This window comes from Danio rerio, chromosome 7 (assembly GCF_052040795.2).
Source record: "Danio rerio strain M-AB ecotype USA chromosome 7, GRCz13ab, whole genome shotgun sequence".
NCBI classification, from domain to species: Eukaryota; Metazoa; Chordata; class Actinopteri; order Cypriniformes; family Danionidae; genus Danio; species Danio rerio.
The window spans coordinates 32,227,501-32,248,583 of record NC_141027.1 but is presented as its reverse complement, the minus strand read 5'-3'; the positions used below and the strand labels follow the sequence as shown (position 1 = coordinate 32,248,583).

General features: G+C 37.0%; 1 protein-coding gene across 12 annotated transcripts in view; it reads right to left on the bottom strand.

Annotated features, from left to right (window-relative positions):
- The window catches only part of mettl15 (methyltransferase 15, mitochondrial 12S rRNA N4-cytidine), a 305,277-nt gene that overhangs the window by 167,554 nt on the left and 116,640 nt on the right, over window positions 1-21,083 (bottom strand). For 5 of the 12 annotated variants that reach the window (XM_087259611.1, XM_087259616.1, XM_087259614.1 and 2 more), the window contains one exon: window positions 15,110-15,682. The exons of 6 other annotated variants lie outside the window; for them this stretch is intronic. In XM_087259611.1, the coding sequence (XP_087115737.1) occupies window positions 15,237-15,682 (446 nt within the window). In that variant the 3' untranslated portion in view covers window positions 15,110-15,236. Of the gene's footprint in view, window positions 1-15,106; window positions 15,683-21,083 lie in introns of those variants that run through there. One more of the 12 variants, NM_001327907.1, reaches the window with a different exon arrangement.

Below are 21,083 nucleotides of genomic sequence, written 5' to 3'. Positions count from 1 at the left end.
GTTCATTCCACTGTGGCGACCCCTGATAAATAAAGAGAGTAAGCTGAAGGAAAATGAATGAATGCCTTTATGTACTTCGCATGGATAAAATTTCAATATTTATATAATACATGTTTATGAGCAAAATGTACCAAGTGAATTTGATGGTATGCTAATCCATTTTAGATATTTAATTATGCACAGCAAATGCCTCATTCTGTTTCTCCAAGCATAACAGCGGAGTATCCTTTTATACATTTGCTTATTTACCCCCTCACATTCAAAATAAATATGTTGTGCATATAATTATACATATACATTAATGATTGTTCTTAGGGTGTATCAATTTAAAAGACGATTCGTCAATTAATCAATCGTTAATTAATCGTTTTTGTCCCTAGTTGATAGCCATTAGCAGATAATGAGTAGATAGGCCCGAGCTCTAGGATGGGATATGAACATATTCCTGACATATTCCCATGGAGGAGACTGCTGGGAAATTAGTGAGGTGGCACTAATCAGCCTCTGTGTGTTTATTGGGGGCTGGAAGTGGGGGGGCAACCAGAGTGCATTAAAAGCCATTAGTTGCCTCTAACATGGCCACGCTCACTTATTTTGACAGATTCATCCAGCAGGCTGATGCTCGGCACGGAGGGTGTATCTGTATGCGCTCCTTCACATCCTCTTGAGCGTGTGGCTCATCCAGCCGTGACTGCACACAGGCAGATTGCTTTGGGCTGGGAGGAAGATCTGTGAATAGAAGCTGTTTGTAGTCAAAAGCAGCTGGACGAGTGTGTGATGGGGAGAGAAAACAGAGGAGAGATTGCAGCATGCGTAATACCCTCGATGAATGAGGTGATAACAGTACAGTTAAGGAGATTTTCACATACCTATTTACGGAAACCATATGCTTCTAGGTATTGAAACACGTCACCCTATTCTCTATAAATATATTTCTAAAGGTGCTGTGAATTTGAAAATTTTCACCAGATGTCAGTTATAGTCAAAGTAATTAATACATAAGAAAACTAAAATAATCTGTTTAGAATTTAGATAGTTATGTAATAAAATAAGATAACACAGGGGAAAAGGTGTTAAACACATGAAGAAAGGAAGGTGTAAAAGTCATGGAAAGCCCAGACAGCAGCTGAAATCTCTCAGTAGTGAAATCTGATTACTGGATGATGAAGATGAGGTGGACATTTCAGCATGACAATGATCCCAAACACAGCCGAGTAAACTCTCAACTGGTAAACTCTAAAAGAACATAAAGCTGCTGGAATGGCCCAACCAGTCACCTGACTTGACTTGAATAGAAAATAAGGATTTAAGATCAAAATTCATGTAGACAAGCCTAACAGAACCACACAGATTTTTTGAATTTTTGAAGTCTGGAGGAAAAAAATGACACCTGAGCAATGCATGCAAATCCAGTCTCTAAGAGGCATCTTGAAGCTGTCATTACCAAAAAAGAGGTGTTTTATACAAATTATTAAATATGTTTCAGTGGTGTACTACGTTCTCCCTATGTCATTCCCTTGTTATAACACAATTTTTTTTTCCTTTTATATGTTTGATTTTTTTTTAACTAAATCTGGTACAATTTCAATTCAACGGCTTTGTTAGAAATATTTATTGCAGGAAAAATCATGACATATATCTATGGAATTTATAGTCAAACCACTGATGACTAGGCCCACATAGAATCTGCACATGCAGAAATTTGCAGATTATTTTGCCCATCATTAATTAAATTATTTATTTACTCATGTAAATGTGTGTGTAATATTTTTATTTTAATTTCAGTGATTTTATAAACCAACACAAATGTTTATATGATTTGTTTGTAATACAGTTAGTAAAGCAATATTTTCTGTCTGGATCTACCTGGATTTGCATTATAAACTTTAAATAAAACATAAAAAGTTATAGTTTTTTATCTCATGCTTTATGTTTTAGTTACTATACTCCCAAAATACCAAAATTATTCCGTATACTCTTCTTGGCACTGCTGATGACATATATTCCAAATTGAAAATTGATGCTTTTACTTTCATACACTGTAAAAGAAAAATGCTGGGGTCCACTCAATTCCTTCATGTTATTCCAACACAAATCGATTAAGTTAACTTATTTGTTTTTACAAATATAAGCATATTGAACATAAACAATTAGGTTGTCCTAATCTAAAAATAAAAAATCTTAAGTATTGTGTTGTTACAACTCATTTTAAATAAGTAGTTTGATCATGCATCAAAAGTACATTTTTTTTGTGTACTTTCATTAAAAGTTGTATGTATGTGTATGTATTTTTTCATATGTATGCTTAATAAAATAAGTAAACAAATAAATAAATTAATTAATTAATTAATTTATTTATTTATTTATAGCAGTACAGTCAAAGGGCATGTGTTGCGCTGTCCCATCACAGCAAGAAGTTCGCTGGTTTGAGCCCCCGGCTGGGTCAGTTGTCATTTATGTGTGGAGCTCTGTTTCCCCCCACAAGTCCAAAAGACATGCGCTATAGGTGAATTGTGTAAGCTAAATTTTCCGTAGTGTATGTGTGTGAATGTGAGTGTATGGGTTTTTCCCAGTAATGGGTTGCAGCTGGAAGGGTATCTGCTGCGTAAAACATATGCTGGATAGGTTGGCTGTTCATTTCACAAATGGACTAAGCCAAAAAGAAAATCAATGAATGAATGAATGAATAATACTTTATATGTGTTATGTGTCTCCACTAATAGCCAAACATCTGACATAACCTTCAGAAAATAGAGCCAAAAGGTTTCTAATTAAATGTTATAGCTACTTTCTAGTATCTTTAATCGAGTAATCATTTGCCTAAAGAATCCTTCGTCTTTATCTCCATTTTTTCTCAATAATATGTGTAGTCCTCTTTGTCAGTGCACACTTGCTCTGGTGCTGCTGCTGCTATTTGAATGGCAGAAGTCAACATCTACTTGTGTGTTCTGAGTGCCCACTGCGCTCCCTCTCTAACAGACTAAAAGTGAAGTCACGGATGCCTCGGATATCTGAAGGAAAAGTTTTGTGAAGTGAATGATGCTACATGTTCATGTGACTGCATCAGCGCTGCCAACGCACACCACAGCCAGAAGGGTCAGCTTGAAATAAACTGACACCAAAGCCAAGAAATCCTCTTTAGCTCGCTTTCTCCCAGCGAGAGATCCATCACAGTTCACAAACTGCTTGCTTTTGTTTTTGCAATACTGTGTAAGTGAAAAATTGGAATGCACGTGACCTCTAATGTGACACCACCCTTGAAGGCTAGTTTAAATTACTTCACTCAGCACCCCGAATATAACTTGAAGAGTTTGCTCGAACCAGAACTTACTCAATCCTGTCATTCCAATCCTGCAAGTTAGTTCATCCTCGGTCCACAAATGAAGATCATTTAAATCAAATGTGAGAGGATGAAGCATAACTCTAATGCTGCAGCTTGTTTGTACAAAGAAAAAATAAATAAATCCATAAGTTGTATTAGTCTAAGTTATCTGACTAGACATGATAAACAGATTTAATGTATTACATGTCTTTTTTTATTTACACATACACATCAGTGTTTACAGCATTCACAAAAGCTTAATATCATGCTTGCTTGATGTATGAGAACCAATAAAGTACATTAGCATTGTAAACCATCAGTCCTACTTCACCCAACCTGCTCTGTGCTGGGATTTAACCGGCGATACTTTGTATGGGAGTCAGTTGCTCTAACAAGGAGGCTAAAGATTATGGTCTCTAGCATCTGTGGAGTAAGGTTTACCTACATAGCTCTTCGTTAGCTGTAACTCCGTTACACTCACCCCCCTAAACCTCACTCCCATCCCGGACGAGCCCCCACAAGTAACCCATCGGTCCTACTGCACTTAACCCATTCTGAGCTGGGATTGAACCGGCGATTCTTTGTATGGGAGTCGGTTGCTCTAACAAGGAGGCTAAAGATCATGGCCTCTAGCATCTGTGGGGTGAGGTTTACCTACATAGCGCTTCATTAGCTGGCCTCCGTTACACTGTTATTTGCTTATATATTTTTATAAACCTAACAAAATAAGAGTGTAAAGTGTACTTGAAAATGAGTATTGCAAAGAAAACCTTAAATGACTAATCACTAAAATTCAGGTCAGATGTGTCTTTACTATGAAGGAATACGCCAAACTGTTACTAGTGTCAGCTGTACACGCAAACGTCATAGTTCTCATAGTAAACGCGCACAATAATATGATGCGGATGATTGTTTAATGTTGTTTTTAATGTTGTTGTTTGCAGCACAAAAGTGTTGTTGAACCTATGAAGTCACATGGAATGCTTTTTGTCAACGCAGGCTCATTCTGAAAACATACCACTATATATATTTCGGGAGGGTGCCAAATACATCCCAGGAGGTATGTTTTTTGCAGTTTTTGTTCTTGCAAATACACCAGAGGCAGCTGTTTATGCTTTTTCAGATCTCAAATGGCTCTCACAAGTGCCATTCGCACCTGCTGTTCTCGCATTAATAGACCAGATGCTTCTGTCACCTGACTGACTGACTGACTGACTGACTGACCCACCCTCCTTCTCCCCTTAACCCAACCAATAGTGTTTTCAAAAGCACCAATTGACCCGCTCACCAACTTTCCTGAAATTTTCCAGAAATGTATGTACAGTAGGGCTACATTATCAGAATGAGCCTAAGTTGTTTTTTTGATGTTGTTGTTATTGTTGAACATCCATGGGCCAATGCTGTCTGTGGAGGATGAGATAGCTCTTTGATTTCATCTAAATGATCTTAAAGGCACAGTCCACCCAAAACTGAAAATTCTGTCATGTTTTACTCACCCATCTTCACTTGTTACAAACATGTCTGACTTTCTTTCTTCTGTTGTACACAAAAGAATATATTTTGAAAAAATGTAGCCATTGACTTCCATGTTATTTGTTTTTCCTACTAGGATTTTCAGCTTCCTTCAAAATACCTTCTTTTTGGTTCAACAGAGTTTTGGAACCTCTTTAGAGTGAGTTAACTTTCATTTTGGGGTGAACTATCACTTTATTGTTCTACTGAAATAAAAATCTACATCTTGAACTAGAAATTGTAAGTGCACCACTTGAGAGTCAGTAAATGGTAAGGAAACTTTCATTTTTTTGACTGAGGTTTGCTTTTAAAGGCTGATATGTTAAAAGAAAATGACAAATTCATCAAAGCAAAGTCCAGTCAATATTAATCTGAATGAATAAATGTTCAAAAAGTAAGGAAATCAACATTTGAGTTCATTTGAGTATGTGTTTTCTGTTTTGACAGAGACCACTTTGAAATAACTTGATGACATGGAGAGGATCAAGTTTTTATTTGCATTGCTGTCAAATTGTGGAATTATTGACTACAAATTTTAAAGACACCAAATATTGAACCATTTAACCATCATTCGTTTATTTTTCTTAGTTCCTTTATTTATCAGGTTTTAGCACAGTGGAATGAACAACACACTTATCCAGCATATGTTTTACACAGTAAATGCCCTTCAGCTGCAACCCAGTACTGGGAAACACCCACACACTATCACATTCACACACATACACTACAGCCAATTTAGTTTATTCAATTAACCTATATGACATGCCTTTGGACTGTGGGGGACACCGGAGCACCCAGAGGAAACCCACGTGACCAGTGGGAGAGCATGCAAACCCTAGAAATGCCAACTGACCCAGCCGAGACTTGAACCAGCAACCTTCTTGCTGTGAGGTGACAGTGCTAACCACTGAGCCACCGTGTCATCCCACTTAACCATTACAGCTAATCAATAGCGTATCAGCTAATGATACCAAATGGACATGAAAGCAAATTTAAGCCATGTAAAACTATTAAGTCTCTTCAAGGCCCATTTTTTTCAAAAGGTTTAATCTGGATAAAATTGATCCAGATTTAGTAATCATGTTTTTGCGATTCGTGATCACATAATCCAGCTTACTTTTTGAGCCAGTTTTTCAAAGCAACATCGGATTGGATCAATCTGATCCGGATAGGAACTTTTCAGGATCACTAAACCAGTGCTCAAACAAGATAGGAAATCACAATGTAGAACCATAAATATGTAAAGAGCAACATGTAGAATAGCCAGTGTGGGGTCAATATAACGTTATTTTTAATTTGAAATAAAAACACACACATTTAAAAAAGAAGAAGAAGAAAAAAAAAAAGAAAAACCCCACCCCATCCTCTTTCAGCAGTCCGCTCATCTGAGAGCTACAACACAAACACTGTACATTGAGGATGTTTATTCAAGTTTCAAATATAGATGTACCGAATAAAAAAAAGACTTAATGTCAAAACCTCCACAATAGTTTCAGACTTTCAGACCTCATCTGATTTGGAGAGACCAGCTTGTCCAGCTGAGCATACACTTTAGGAGGCGATCTCATGTCTGGCCTTGGTTTGACCAGTTTGGTCAAAGTCACTTGTTCCTCTGCCAGAGGAAGCTGTGCTTCTGCCCTTTCAGTCTCTTTTTGCAATTGTTGAGAATTGAAAGTGATCAGTCATCGCCATGCTTTGCCTTTTTTTTTTTTTTTTGGTAATCTTGTAATCATTGTTTGCATCACTAATAAATATTCTAAAAAGAAAAATATTTTTCATTGTGATGAATATATATATATATATTATTTAGTGATGTAATAAAATGTATTGTTTTTGGTCAATTTTGAAAGCTGTTTTTGCTTTGCTGTAGACCTGTACTGAAAGGCTGAATTACAATAAAGTCTACCTAATCACTGTGACCTGATGAATGAACAAATAAAATTAAAACCTTATAAATAAATAGGATATCTTGTAAGATACTGCATGATCCTAATATGGTATTATTTGATACATTTTTTATATTTTGGGCATGAAATTCACGCTGAATCCACCCTTCTGATGGGATCAGTTTAATCCAGATTTTTTGGATCCAAGTGATTCAAATCCTAAAAAAAATGGTCTAAAAAACCTAAACTAAAGGTTTGATCCGGATCAAAACCAAGATTGGATTACATGATCTAATCCAATTATGTAATCCATTTTTACTTTTGAAAAACCCATTTTCAAGATTTGATCCAATCCCTTATCCAAAATCCTAGTGGATTACTTTTGAAAAACCGGGCCCAGAAGAATGTTTAATACATAACAGATTTCCTGATCTATTTGTGAATGATTTAATTGAGGCTTTTTGTGAACAGACTTAAAATGGAGGACCAGAAGTGTCTCAGATTTGATTAAAATATCATCATTTACATTCCAAAGATGAGCAAAAGTCCTGTGAGCAACTCATGATGTGAGTTTCCATTTACAGAATTTACTTTATGTAACCTGACTGGTGGCTGAAAGAAAAATCAGTTTATGCGACTTCATATCTGAGACATTTGTCCATCCAAACGACACGCTGTCGATGATATAATGGCGAACAAATTAATTTGGCTGTGAGTAATCAGAATTACTGTGTGTGCCGCAATCTTCAATCTCTCGTTCTCGTTCTCTCTCTCATCACATAAAATCTTTCCAACTCTCATCTCCCAGCAGGATCAAGGCTTCACAGTTGACACATATTAGTATGCAGGCAGCTTGTGAGATTGACTGTGACGTCAGCAGGACTGGAGAGGGTGGAAAAGGTGTCCGAGAGAAAGAGAGAGAGAGAGAGAGCAGAGGCTCCGAATGATCACACCATTATTAGAACAGCAAACACGCTTAAACACCATTAACTTCTATGTTACATGTGCCGTTTAGTTTCCACAGTAACCACAGGGAGGTGTATATTTAGAGCTGACGGAATAAGATCGTGAAGGAGAGGTAGACATTTAGGAGAGAGTGAGAGAAGCAGATGCAATTTATCAAAAAGAGAAAAAAACTTTGACGTGCTTGAGTCACAAAGTATTTAAAGACTCTGCTGATTCATGCCAGGCTGACCAATCCAAACTAATTCAAAAAGCTCTTTCATATCGTCTCTTTTTCTCTTCATTTAGTGAGAACAGAAGAGAGCAGCCTTTATTTTGCTTGAGGATTTGTTTTGAGCCTATAAATCTTGACCAGTTGGAGGCAGCACTGGCTGCAGTCTCTGCATTTCAAACCTCCACTTGCCATTATTTTCAGGGGAAATAATAATTATTATTAATTGATTAGTGTAAGTTTTGAGAAATCATATGGCATCTTTGGCAATGACCAATGTAAAGTATATAAAAGCCAGGGATTAATAATTGCATGCATTTATCTACTTTCTAAATATAAATAAAAAATCATAATACTATTATAATTAAAACTTTATTTTACACATTAAACATGTCTGTTATAGTATAAAAACATAATCACAATGGAAGCCCATAGCCAGCTTGCTGAAAGGGGTGGTTCTTTTTTTTTTTATCAAAAAGTTGACCTTTTAATTAATTTGAATTTAATTATAAGATTTTAAAACTGCATTTAAGTGACATTTTAAGCACTACTTTTAGCTGGATTTGCTTGCTGGATGGTCATCATAACCACACTTTTTGATGTTCCAAAATATTTCCTAAAGATTTAGAATAAAGAAACATGAAATAAATAAATATTTTAAAAATACAAATTTATTACATCATATATCATTAGAAAACAACAGAAATCTGTTAAAGTTTTTAAGTAAAAACTGTAGCCTATTGCTGTTTATTAGGCAAATAACAAACTGGCCAGAACATTTAACTTTCCTCAGAATTTTCTGTCAGGATTTGTTTGAATAATAAAAAAATAAAACAATTATAATAATATAGAACTTCATGATTTTTCTAGCATCTCTTAAAAAATTTGAATTAGAATATTTATCTATAATAACATTAGCCAATTTCATATTTAAATTCATTTTAATACAGGTTATTACAGGACGCTTTTGGTGCTTTACACAATTTTATTGGTAATTTTTTTATTTAAAGAATAAGTTTCACGACTTACAATAAGAGTTACTTGTAAAATGTTTTCTCTATTTAAAAAAAATACAGTAAGTCAATAGTGAAAGATGACTTCTCTTACATCAGATTATCCGTTTTCTTGCACTGCTGAATGTTGGACTCATGAAAAACAATAGTTTGCATTGATCACAACTGATTAGCTGTAGTCACAAAAGCCATCGATGGGTTATTTCCCAATTAGTGATGGCAGTCAAAATAGGACAAATGAGCTTATGAATGAGACAAATTCTGCACCGTTGTCATTGAGGGTGGGTCTTTCGAGTCCCCCGAACCCCCCCTACCCCCCTGGCTATGGGCATGAAATGGTAACCTGATAGATACATACAGTAAATATATAATTACATTGTAATTTGGATATATATCACATGTCTCTAGACTTGTGGGGGAAACCGGAGCACTTGGAGGAAACACCCGCTACATGGGGAGAACATGCAAACTTCACACAGAAACGCTAACTGACTCAATTGGGACTCCAACCAGAGACCTTTTTGTTATACGCTACAGTGCTAACCACTAAGCCAAAAATTGCTTTTGCAGAATAGTACCTGATAAATTCATGTACAATCCATGTGTCTGAATAAAGTAAAGCAAAAGTGGTCAGTACACATTACCTAAAGAAAGTAATCTAGATTATGTTACTGACTGCATTGTCCATCATGTAATCTATAATCAGTAGCAGACTACATTTTAATAAAGTATTCTATTCATTACCACTTAATAAGGTCCAATTAGCTAACATTAACCCATACATTTAGATCAACAATATAATTGTTAAAGTATTCATCTTTGTTAAAGGGATAGTTCACCCAAAAATGAAAATTATGTTCATTTACTAATGCTTTTTACAAGTTCCAAAGCTTTTTGAGTTTCTCTCTTGTGTTGAGCACAAAAATGAAGATGTTTCAAAGAATGCTAGAAACCTGTAACCATTGACTTCCATAGTAGGCAATATATTTGCGAGGCAGTGGCGCAGTAGGTAGTGTTGTCGCCTCACAGCGAGAAGGTCGCTGGGTTCTGGTTCGAACCTCGGCTCAGTTGGCGTTTCTGTGTGTAGTTTGCATGTTCTCCCTGCCTTCGCGTGGGTTTCCTCAGGGTGCTCCGGTTTCCCCCACAGTCCAAAGACATGTGGTACAGGTGAATTGGGTAAGCTAAATTGTCCATAGTGTATGAGAGTGTGTGGATGTTTTCCAGAGATGGGTTGCGGCTGGAAGGGCATCCGCTGCGTAAAAACTTGCTGGATAAATTGGCGGTTCATTCCGCTGTGGCGACCCCAGATTAATAAAGGGATTAAGCCGACAAGAAAATGAATGAATGAATGAATGAATGGAAGTAAATGGTCACAGGATTTTTTCTTCCTTCAAAATATGTGAGGAAGAAGAAATAAACTAATAAAGGTTTGAAACTACTCAAGGCTATACGTAAATAGTGTGTACATTTTCATTTTTGTGTGAACTACCCCTTAAAAGTTACTAAAAATAAAACTGTGTGTTGTTAATTCAAGTTTGAACAGCTCTTAAACATTACTTTGTTTTAACTTTTAACTTTAATAATATTGGGCGACATGATGGCTCAGTGGGTAGCACTGTTACCTTACAGCAAGAAGGTCACTGGTTCGTGCCTCTGCAGGGTCAGTTGGCATTTCTGTGTGGAGTTTGCATGTTCTCCCTGTGTTCACGTGGGTTTCCTCTAGATGCTCTGGTTTCCCCCAAAATCCAAAGACACACGATATAGGTGAACTGAATATGCTAAATTATCCATAGTGTATGGGTGTGAATGAGTGTGTATGGAGGTTTCCCAGTACTGGGTTGCAGCTGGAAGGCCATCTGCTGGATATATGCTGCAGATTTATTGGATATTATATGATGGATAAATTGGCGGTTCATTCTGCTGTGATTAACAAAGGGACTAAGCTGAAGAAAAATGAATGAATGAATGAACTTTAATTCTATAAATTGGAATTGATCAAGTATTATTGTCATTAACACTAACACAGCTAAACAAGTAATATTAAAAAATAAATATTTAAAGGTTTAATTCAATATAACATATTAATCATAAGCAAACATATATTAAGCATCCCTTTATCAACAGCAAACTTGAAAAGACCTTCGTTTTCATACTATTTAACGAAACGTAACAGCTGACAGAACAGTTTGTTTTAATTTAAGGCTAAATGGCTACATGCATTTGTCATTCAGAGTGAAAGGCTATAATGAGGTGTTAAAAATGAGGGGCCGTGAGCTCAGAGGAAATATTTTGATCCCGCTGCTGAGGTGTTGTCGTACATGCATGTGAAGGAGACGTGGAGCGGCCGGAGCACATTACACAAACACAGCTCAATCCCACCCGAGTCCTGCAGGTGTGTGACTCACTCCTACTAGAGCGGCCGCCGCATACAGACGCAATCTCTCTCTCTCTCTCTCACATGCTGCATTTCCAACTTACATGTGGGCTCTACGCTCGTCTATGACCGTACCCAACACTGATGAGTACACATCCACTGTGTCAAACTTTTTCCAGTCGATTACATATGAGATGCATGTCTGTCTTGAAATTCTCCTGTCAGGGTGAAGATTGCTCTGTGTTACGGCTGATGATTCTCTTATTCAGGCTGCTAATAGAAAGCCGACGGGAGGCCGCTGGACTTCATGAATGCAGCAGGCATGAGTCAGGGGAAGGTGAGAGTTGAGTTGAACCCAGGTGTGAAGTGATCTTGAATTTGGCTTTGATGTGAAGTTACGGAGCCAGTAATGTGGTATGGTCTGTTTATTAGTGTGATGGGAAGAGGGCAACTAAGGTACAAGATGGACACAATGTATGGTAGTTATACTCATTGAAAACTACTTTGTTGTTTGACTTTGAAACTTCGAAAAATGTAGCTGCAAGTTGAAATTAAGCATGGCAGAGATCATCAGATCAACTACAATGACGAGTAACTGAAGATGACTACAGTATAAATGGCTGACAAATCATAAATAGAGTCATTAGTAGCCTATTGATGTATCTAAGGTGGTTAAAAGAGCTCAAATAGTCCCAAGTAAAAAGAAACAATCCCCTTTTTTTGAAGATTTTGGCTCATTTTACAGTTTTTTGATGATTTTATGTAGCACTGTTACCTAGTTACCTAGCTGGGGACTATTTTCAGGTGCTGCGTAATATCATTGTACTCTTGAAGCCATGGTGCGGTAGCAAGGTTCCTTGATTATTATGCAAGAATGAGAGTATAATAGCCAAATCAGCCTAGAAAATAGCAACTTTTCATTTGTTTTTCGACCTTATGATGCAATACAGCTAATTACATTTTAATTATAATTAATTGGATTCTTATCAAAATTATTAAGGGAGATGCTAATGGTCTAATCTGATTCAATGATTTATGCTAATCTAAGGCATTTACACTGTCAGGTCTTGATGCCCAATTGCGATTTGTTGCCTATATCTGATTTGCCTGCCTGTCTGTTTACACGTTGTTTACATTGTGACCCATATCCAATTCATGCGTTTACACTACAATACAATTTACGATGTCAAGCACGCATAAAGGTGGGTTCTAGCATCTGTGCCACACTAGCCACCATGGAATTGTCTTGTTTTTAGCTCTGCGAAATATGCAAAGTGTAGTAAAAGCAGTGAATGGTTTAGTCCAGATTTAACCACTCGCAGTTTATGTAATGGTATAACCCTGATGTGTGTGTGTAGTTGAAGATGTAGCCTTTACCTGTGAGGCACTGGTGTTAGAATGAATAAAGTTGTTCTATGTTTAGCCCGCAGTGCATTAATTAATAGTGTATAATAGTGTATTAATAGCGATGAAAAGCTAAAGTTACAACACGAAGTTCGCCCAACTTTAAAATGATTTCGAGGCGGAGGTGGGAAAGGGTCGTCATCGCAGCTTGCGCTTATGGTTTAAATGCTTTATGATGTCCTCCACAATTCAGAGGAATTTGTGGGTACGAGAGAGATCTCAGGTCTGGTGGGAGCAAATTGTGGAGCTTGACCACTTTCCTCCTCTGTGTTTCCTCTGATGTTGTTTACCGCGTCGGCATCTCCATTTCTGTCATTAAACTGCGGAGAAGCACCACATTGTAGCAAGTTTAATGATGTACAGAACGGAATGCCTCAATAAATCCGATCTGCCTGTTTACATGACAGTTGCATTGTCACATATGCGATTTATATCTGATTTATTTCCACATATGAAAGAGGCCTGAAACCGATCTCTGAATATCTGAATGCATTCGTTATTTTTCGTGTTTACACGGTTAGAACAGATCGGATCTGTGTCACATATGAGCAAAAAATCTGACTTGGGTCACATTTAAGTAACTGGCTGTGTAAACAGGGCCTAAGCTAAAAGGGCTCCCGCCAGATTCGGATATCAGCTGATTGGATTGAAAATGGTAAAACTTAATTGTTTAGGGGAGTTGCAAAATGAGCCATTTTCCTAAAAAGAAGGCAACGGAAGAAACGTTATCAGTGTGATAACGTTGGTAAAAATATACATTTCTAGTCAAGTGCATAAGTGCAGTTAGGAGGATACGTGGGAGAGCCTTGCTGTGGTGTGACTATAGTATTGCAGTATGTAGCAGTTCAGTGTTAATGTTAAATCAAAAGTAATTAATGGAATATTTGTAAGTGAAATGGTTTATTCATTCATTCATTTTGCTTCAGCTTAGTCCCTTTATTTATCTGGGGTCGCCACAGTGTAATGAACCGCCAACTTATATAGTATGTTTTACACAGTGGATACCCTTCCAGGCAGCTGCACTGGGAAACAACCATACACACTCATTCACACACATACATTACAGCCAAATTAGATTATTCAATTCTCCTATAGCGCATGTCTTTGGACTATGGGGGAAACCAGAGCACCCGGAGGAAACCAACTCAAACAGAGGGAGAACATGAAAACTCCACTCAGAAACGCCAACTGACCCAGCCGAAGCTCGAACCAGCAACCTTCTTGCTGTGAGGCAACAGCACTACCTACTGTGTCACCGCGTTGCCATGTGTTTTCTTAATTGGCCCAAATGTATCACTTTTGACTCTGCTCCTAAAATTATGTGGTATGGTCTACTAGGGGAGACGCACACAAAGTGTACTGCCAATATGCCAAAGCAATGCAGAAATTCAGCCTTTAATTTTGGCACACAATTTTGATGATGAGTCATACCAAAACAGTTTGAGATATCAAAAAGCTTTAGATGATGTTTGGTCAGCATGGTCTGAACATAATCTGACCAACAGTCTAGGAGTTCATAAAAGCTGATGTTTAGAGTAAATCTAAATGATGGACAGGAACTTCAGCCAAATATGGCATAACTGGCATCTATCAAGATCCAGTCCCATGAGAATAAACAATATTAACCTTTCGAGTGCCTTCATGACATGTTACCAAACACAAACACCATTTCAAAAAATAAAAGTAGTTACCTGTGCACATTGTGGTTGGTTCTATTTGTATTTTTCACATCATATTGCAGTGTAACTTAAAACTCATTATTGGTCAAATTGATCTTAATGTGTTAACTGGGTTGATTAATCAGTTCAACCAGCATGCTATTGAGTCAGAATAATAATAAATATAAGTCCCACAAATGGTACATGTTTAAGGTTAACTGGTTAATTACTAACTAGTTTTAATATCCTTTATTAATTCTGCTGGAATTTTATTTTTGTTATTTAACAGTTTATATATTCTTTATTATATAGCTTTTGTTTCTTTTAGTTCAGCTTTAATATGAAATCAAAATAAAAAAATATTATTACAAATAATTTTTTAAATATTTATTGTTTTCCATTAACATATATCTGAATGAACCAAAATAATTTTCACTTTATAATTAATTTATATTTTAGCAGAATCACCAGACTGTAATGACTGTAGTTAAATAAAATAATACACATCTACAAAAAATAGAGAAACAAAAAATAAACCGAAGCAACATCTGAAAAAACAACAGAGAAAAATAATCGAAAATAACTTAATAAAGCTAATACAAAACATGAAATCAAAACATGAAATATAATAAGGAAAAATTAGCAAAGCCACCCCTCAGCCAGATATGTAAAGTGTTCATGAACTGAACATTGAGTACATGAAATGCATCCAGAATTCAAGCCTACGCCACCAACATTTTCATCAACAAATCAGAAAAACAAATTCTGCTCTTCTATTGTTTATTTTGTACTATTTCAAAATGAATCACCCTGATCTGAGCCCAACCACACATGAAAAAGTTAAATTAGCAATCAGTAAAAAAAAAAGCATTTCAGAGTCTTTGCATGGTCCTCTATTGTCTCACTGCTGTTCTGAGTTTGGCAGATCGAGCTCTTGGGTTCTCCTGCACCTCCTCTTCACTTGGCTTTATCACTTTCTTCAGACTGACCCAATGCACACTATTCCCTCCTTCGTCACCCTCTTCCTCCTCTTCAAACTCCTCCTCCTGACCTGCTGGCCTGGCTCTGGCATGCTGGCGAAGGCTGCGGCGTGGTGGAGCGGCCAGGTCCTCTCCGCGGAGGAAGCGTTTGGTCAGACGGTCCTCCAGGGAGTGGAAGGTGAGAACACAGAGTCGGCCTTTGGGACGGAGCAGAGTCTGGGCCACACGCAGGCCAGCATGAAGCTCGTTCAGCTCATCATTCACAAATATCCGCAAGGCCTGGAAGGTTTTGGTGGCAACATGTGAGGGCCGCTGCAGGCGATCACGCCGGGCATACAACGCACTGGCTGGAAACGCACCTAAAATTATAGAGCCAGAGGAGAGGTTTAGTTACAGGAAGGGATCTATTTTTCAAGATGTAATACAAGTCACAGATGGATGCATCTGTATAGTTTTCATGATTTTTTTTTTGTTAGGGGTTGTGGGGGTTGCCCACCACTAATTTGGTCCACCCTGCTTCTTTCTTTTTAATTGACTTATTTATTATTATTCATTTATATTACTGTATGTCCTATTTAAATTTGTCTTTCAATATCATAGACTAAAATTCCATTAAGGGGATTATTAATTATTAATAATCTTTTTGGCAGTACTAGTTGCCCTTCACCACCACTTGTCTTTTTTGTAGTCATCAATAAAATATTATGAAGTTCATCAGATTCTGTGAAGTGTAGTTTTTCAATTGCATGTTGAAAATATAATTCACATATAACAGGTACGCAGGGAAAATTATTTTCTTAGTGTTTTTGTCTTGTTTCTAGTTGAAGTCCAATCTAAAATTATTAAATCAAGAAGCATTTTCTAGACAAACAAATACTATTGACTTGTTTAAAGAAATAATGCCAAAATGCCATTTTCTTTTTTAACATTTTATTATGATTTATATTAATAATTTATTATATAATTATTATTATTATTGTATTATTATAATAAAAATTTTCCTTAAAAAAGCATAATAATCTGGCAATGGGGTAAGCAAAATATTCTTAGGTCAAAACCAAAACACAAAATTATGTTGCTTAACACATGGGATGATTAAGCAGCTTGCTTTAAGGAAAACTTAATTTTGGCATGTTATTTCTGAAAACAAGAAGATATTTCTTGATTTAAGAGTTTCTAGATATTGGACTAGAAACAAGACAAAAACAATAAATAAGAAAAAAATTTTTTTGCTGCGCAAGCGATAGCGCTGCATTCATTGGATGATCAGTAATGTTATTAAAACAATGGTTATATCAAAGAAAAATATTGAATACACAAGGCACAGGGCTGTGCATCTTTTAGCACTGGGCCTGAGTCACTTATTAATCCATGCTGGGAATGAAAATTTTTCAATGAAAACAAAAAATATGTTGTTTTTGTGTGTTTCCTTAAATGAAAAATGAGCTGGTGTTCCCGTCTCTTTTACAGAAGGGGACAGGGCCTTTTCTAGGGGTATGACGAGATCTTGGGCTATGAAATCTTGCGAGACTAATTTGCGACAAGATTTCGTCGAGGTGAAATGTTGTCTCGTGAGTTGGGATGTTATGGTGGAGCGTGAGGATGAATTTAGCACTGAAGATTGGAGGCAGGATGGGATTTGATCTGCAAATCAAGTGCTTTGAACACACCTGGCAACCAGGTTTCCTCGATGTTGCGTTTCACTCGTTAGCTTGGGTGGGTGTGACGTAACCATTTTTTAAAGCGAAGATAAAAGATACCTCATCCAAAAGCAAAGGCTGCTACAACTGCCACCACACAAATTAACCATGCGATGGAATAGCACTGTTTAAAATCATTACTGTCATAAACACAAATCAAATTAAAACTATATATATTCCTATTCCCATTGGATTATGGAAGAGCTGTAAAGACATGTAAACTCCATAATCAACCTATTACCATCGTGTAGGACTTTTAGAAGCATTTTTTTTCGACAGGATAAGCCACACACACACACACACACACACACACACACACACACACACACACACACGACTGTTTGACACTATTTTCTGCACCTACAGTCCGTTAAGCACCACAGAAACACACATATCCTCTGAGTGAAGATGCACACACAGTGAACTCCTGAAGACACACACACACCCGTCATCATCATCATTTATGCCATCTGGAAAAAACAAAAAAAAAAATGTATTCGTTGTGCGGCATCAAATTTCATTAAAGTAGAAGAGAAGCAGGCGACGTGGTGGTGAGTCGAGCCCCGGCTGGGTCAGTTGGCATTTCTGTGTGGAGTTTGCATGTTCTCCCCGCGTTCGTGTGGGTTTCCTCCGGGTGCTCCGGTTTCCCCCACAAGTCCGAAGACATGCGATTCAGGTGAATTGGGTAGGCTAAAAAAATTGTCTGTAGTGTATGTGTGAATATGACTGTGAAAGAGTGTATGAGTGTTTCCCAGTGATGGGTTGCAGCTGGAAGGGCATCCGCTGCGTAAAACGTGCTGGATAAGTTGGCGGTTAAAAAAAACTTAATGAACAAATGAATGGAAGTGAAGCAGTCAGTCAAGTTTATGTTATTTTGTAAACTGATTTCCTACTTAAAAAAAAAAAAAAAAACAGATTTGTGTGTGTTGAGCATCAGTTAAGAAAACGTTAGCACCTGTCAGCTTTAATTGTGGGAAAAACTGGATAAATGTAAAAAAAAAGGTTAATGGTTGCAATAGATGGCAATAGACAGCACACTGCTATCCACTGCGTCTGCATTCAAACCCGGGGATTGAGGAGAAGAGAAGTCCTGCTCATTTCTAGTGATTATATAAACATGATTATCTTTATGATAATATAAGAAATTGTGGTTATGTGTATATGAAATTACGAATAACAAATGTAGCAGGACATTCAATTACTTACTGTTTTTTTCTTTGCATTTTAAATTTGTAAACTATAAAATAATTTGTCTCCTTACGGTTTGTGTTTCATTTTGTGAGCCAACTGACAACAATTGTTCGCTCACCATTTTTTCCTCAGCTCTGCAGGCCACGGCCACTCCTCACTCTGCTCACAGCACTCCACGCTCATCTCGGAGCATTTAAAAAAAATGTCCCTTAAAATCAAATGTATATAAAAAAAACTCGATTAATGTAACCATTTAGAAGGAAATGTCATGTTTTACTATAGCTTTGAGACCTAGGTCTCTGGCATCTTGGAATATCGTTGTGTCAGACGTCACAGGGTTGGTTCCAATCCCTCAGCTGAACAGATACACTGGAAGCAAAGGACTGAATACAGAGGCTAGACAGCCTAATTTAGCCCAATGCCTGAAGTTGTGGACGTGGAGCTGGTGCAAATACAAGCAACAGATGTGTGTCTAACCTATAAAAATATATTTATTCTATTTTTCTTTTTTTCCCCCTTTTTTTTATCAATCATTTAATGCGCTTTGGTCCACTCTGTGTGGGTTTCAACCATGGTTTCAACAAGGTCCAGTGCTGATGTTATGGGGCAAGTACTTTCATTTTTACTACTACAGCTGCTCACATAATTTCGTGTTCAAATTAAACTAAGATCGGCACGGTTTTTCACATGGCAGGTTTTAACGTCCTTCATACATGTTGAGAGATCGAGTTGATCAACTTGAAAATGGAATGTGTCTTGGCATAATCCACATAGATATGACTTAGTAAAGCGTGAAGTCATGTATCATTTTAATCATCGCATTAGTCTGAATGTAAATCCCCTCATTAGACAGTGCTGGACCAACAGGAGGGTAGACCAAAGCTGGTGGCGTTCTTGCGCTAAAAGTTATAGTAAAACACGCAGTTTTCTTCTAAATGCTTACATTAGTCGAGGAATATATTTTCATTAAAGTGGAAACCAATGTACAAAATAATGTAAACTTAACTGGGTGCTTCACTTTCTCCTTAAAACAGCTCTCTCCTATCAGTCCATACTCGCATCCAGTAGCTCAGAGTTTGTCCAGTTGGTAGAGTTTGTGACGACGCGGTGGCGCAGTGGGTAGTACGTTCGCCTCACAGCAAGAAGGTTGCTGGTTCAAGCTTTGGCTGGCTCAGTTGGCGGTTCATTCCGCTGTGGCGACCCCAGATTAATAAAGTAACTAAGCCGAAAAGAAAATGAATTAATCAATTTTACCGTGTTTGCATGTCCTTTTTGGCTTAATTAAAATAGAAGTAAAATAATTTTCATTAAAAGTTTATTTGCAAAAGCACATAAAATAGTTCTGCATTTTTTTTCAGTTAAATAAAAGACTATTTTCCATTCATAGATTTGAGGATTTCAAAAAAAGTAAAAAAAAAAAAAATCATGTGTCGTGTTTCGTGGAGTAATCATCTCATCACACCCCTAGCCTTTACAGAAAGTACAAATGTTAAACACACTTTTGTTTTATGAAAAATAAATGCTGCGTCTGCTTTAAAAATTCTCCAATTGCCGAAGCGTTTAAAAAAAGATGAGCGTAAAACGTATCCTTATCATCTGGCTACACGGTTGACATTTAAAAAAAGTGATGCTTTCATCGATAACAACAGTGGTGTTGATTTTTAAAACAACTTTATCAAACTATCATAATCAATATATTTATAGTTTACTCTAAACAGGCCTTAATACAATATATACTGTATGATCAGGGGCCTTGCGGGCCTTGAAGAAATCCGGCTTAAGATCTCAAGTGTTGACTCTCTTGTCGTCATGAAGTACATCATTCAGTATGATGAACAGAGGTGCAAGAAGTGCTTTTCACAAAAACAATCAGGAAACTAATTCCTCATCAAGAAGAATAAGACTCTGCATGCTTCAAGAGCATATAAACAAAGACGCAAATACAGTGGTGGATGAACAGAGGCTTATTCCAGATCTGGACGTGTGATGATATTGTGCTTTCTGGAAAAAAACAGGCTCCTCTACAAAGCTGCAAAGCTCATGGAGAGAAACGTTCTTGCTGTATATTGTGCTGAGATGAACTGGTTCAGTCTGGGCAAGTTCAATCTTACAACATACAGAGCTTACAATTGCAGATATAGAATATCTTCAGGTTCTGTTATTTGAAAGTTGGAGACAAAAATATGAGCGCTATAAAGCTTCCTTAAAATAACATTTTCTGATAGGCATTGGGTCCTTTGTTGCAACAAGAAGATGATTAAACAGATGTTGTTTAACATTATTTCAGTTAAAATGTGATGGGAAGATAGGAGACAACTGACATTCATTTTCTTTTCGGCTTAGTCTAATTATAAATCAGGGGTCTCCACAATAGAATGAACCGCCAACTAATCCAGCATATATTTCACACAGTGGACACCCTTTTAGCTACAATCCATCACTGGGTAACACCCGTACACATTCATACACACTCATACTTACTCTCATACACTACAGACAATTTTTTAGCCTACCCAATTCACCTATAGCGCATGTCTTTGGACTGTGGGGGAAACCAAAGCACCCGGAGGAAACCCACGCGAACACAGGGAGAACATGCAAACTCCACACAGAAATGCCAACTGATCCAGCCTGGGCTCATACCAGCGACCTTCTTGCTGTGAGCCAACAGCACTATCCACTGTGCCGCCCGCTAAATGACCGGTTACGTTGCGCAATTAAAGAATAAAGTACGCTTTAATTCATTATTATGAAAAACTGTATGCATGACATACAACTGTGTTATCTAACATAAATATATAAATATAATCTTATTTATAAACAAAAATAAGAATAGCCACATTAAAAAGATAAAATGTTGTGTCAACAC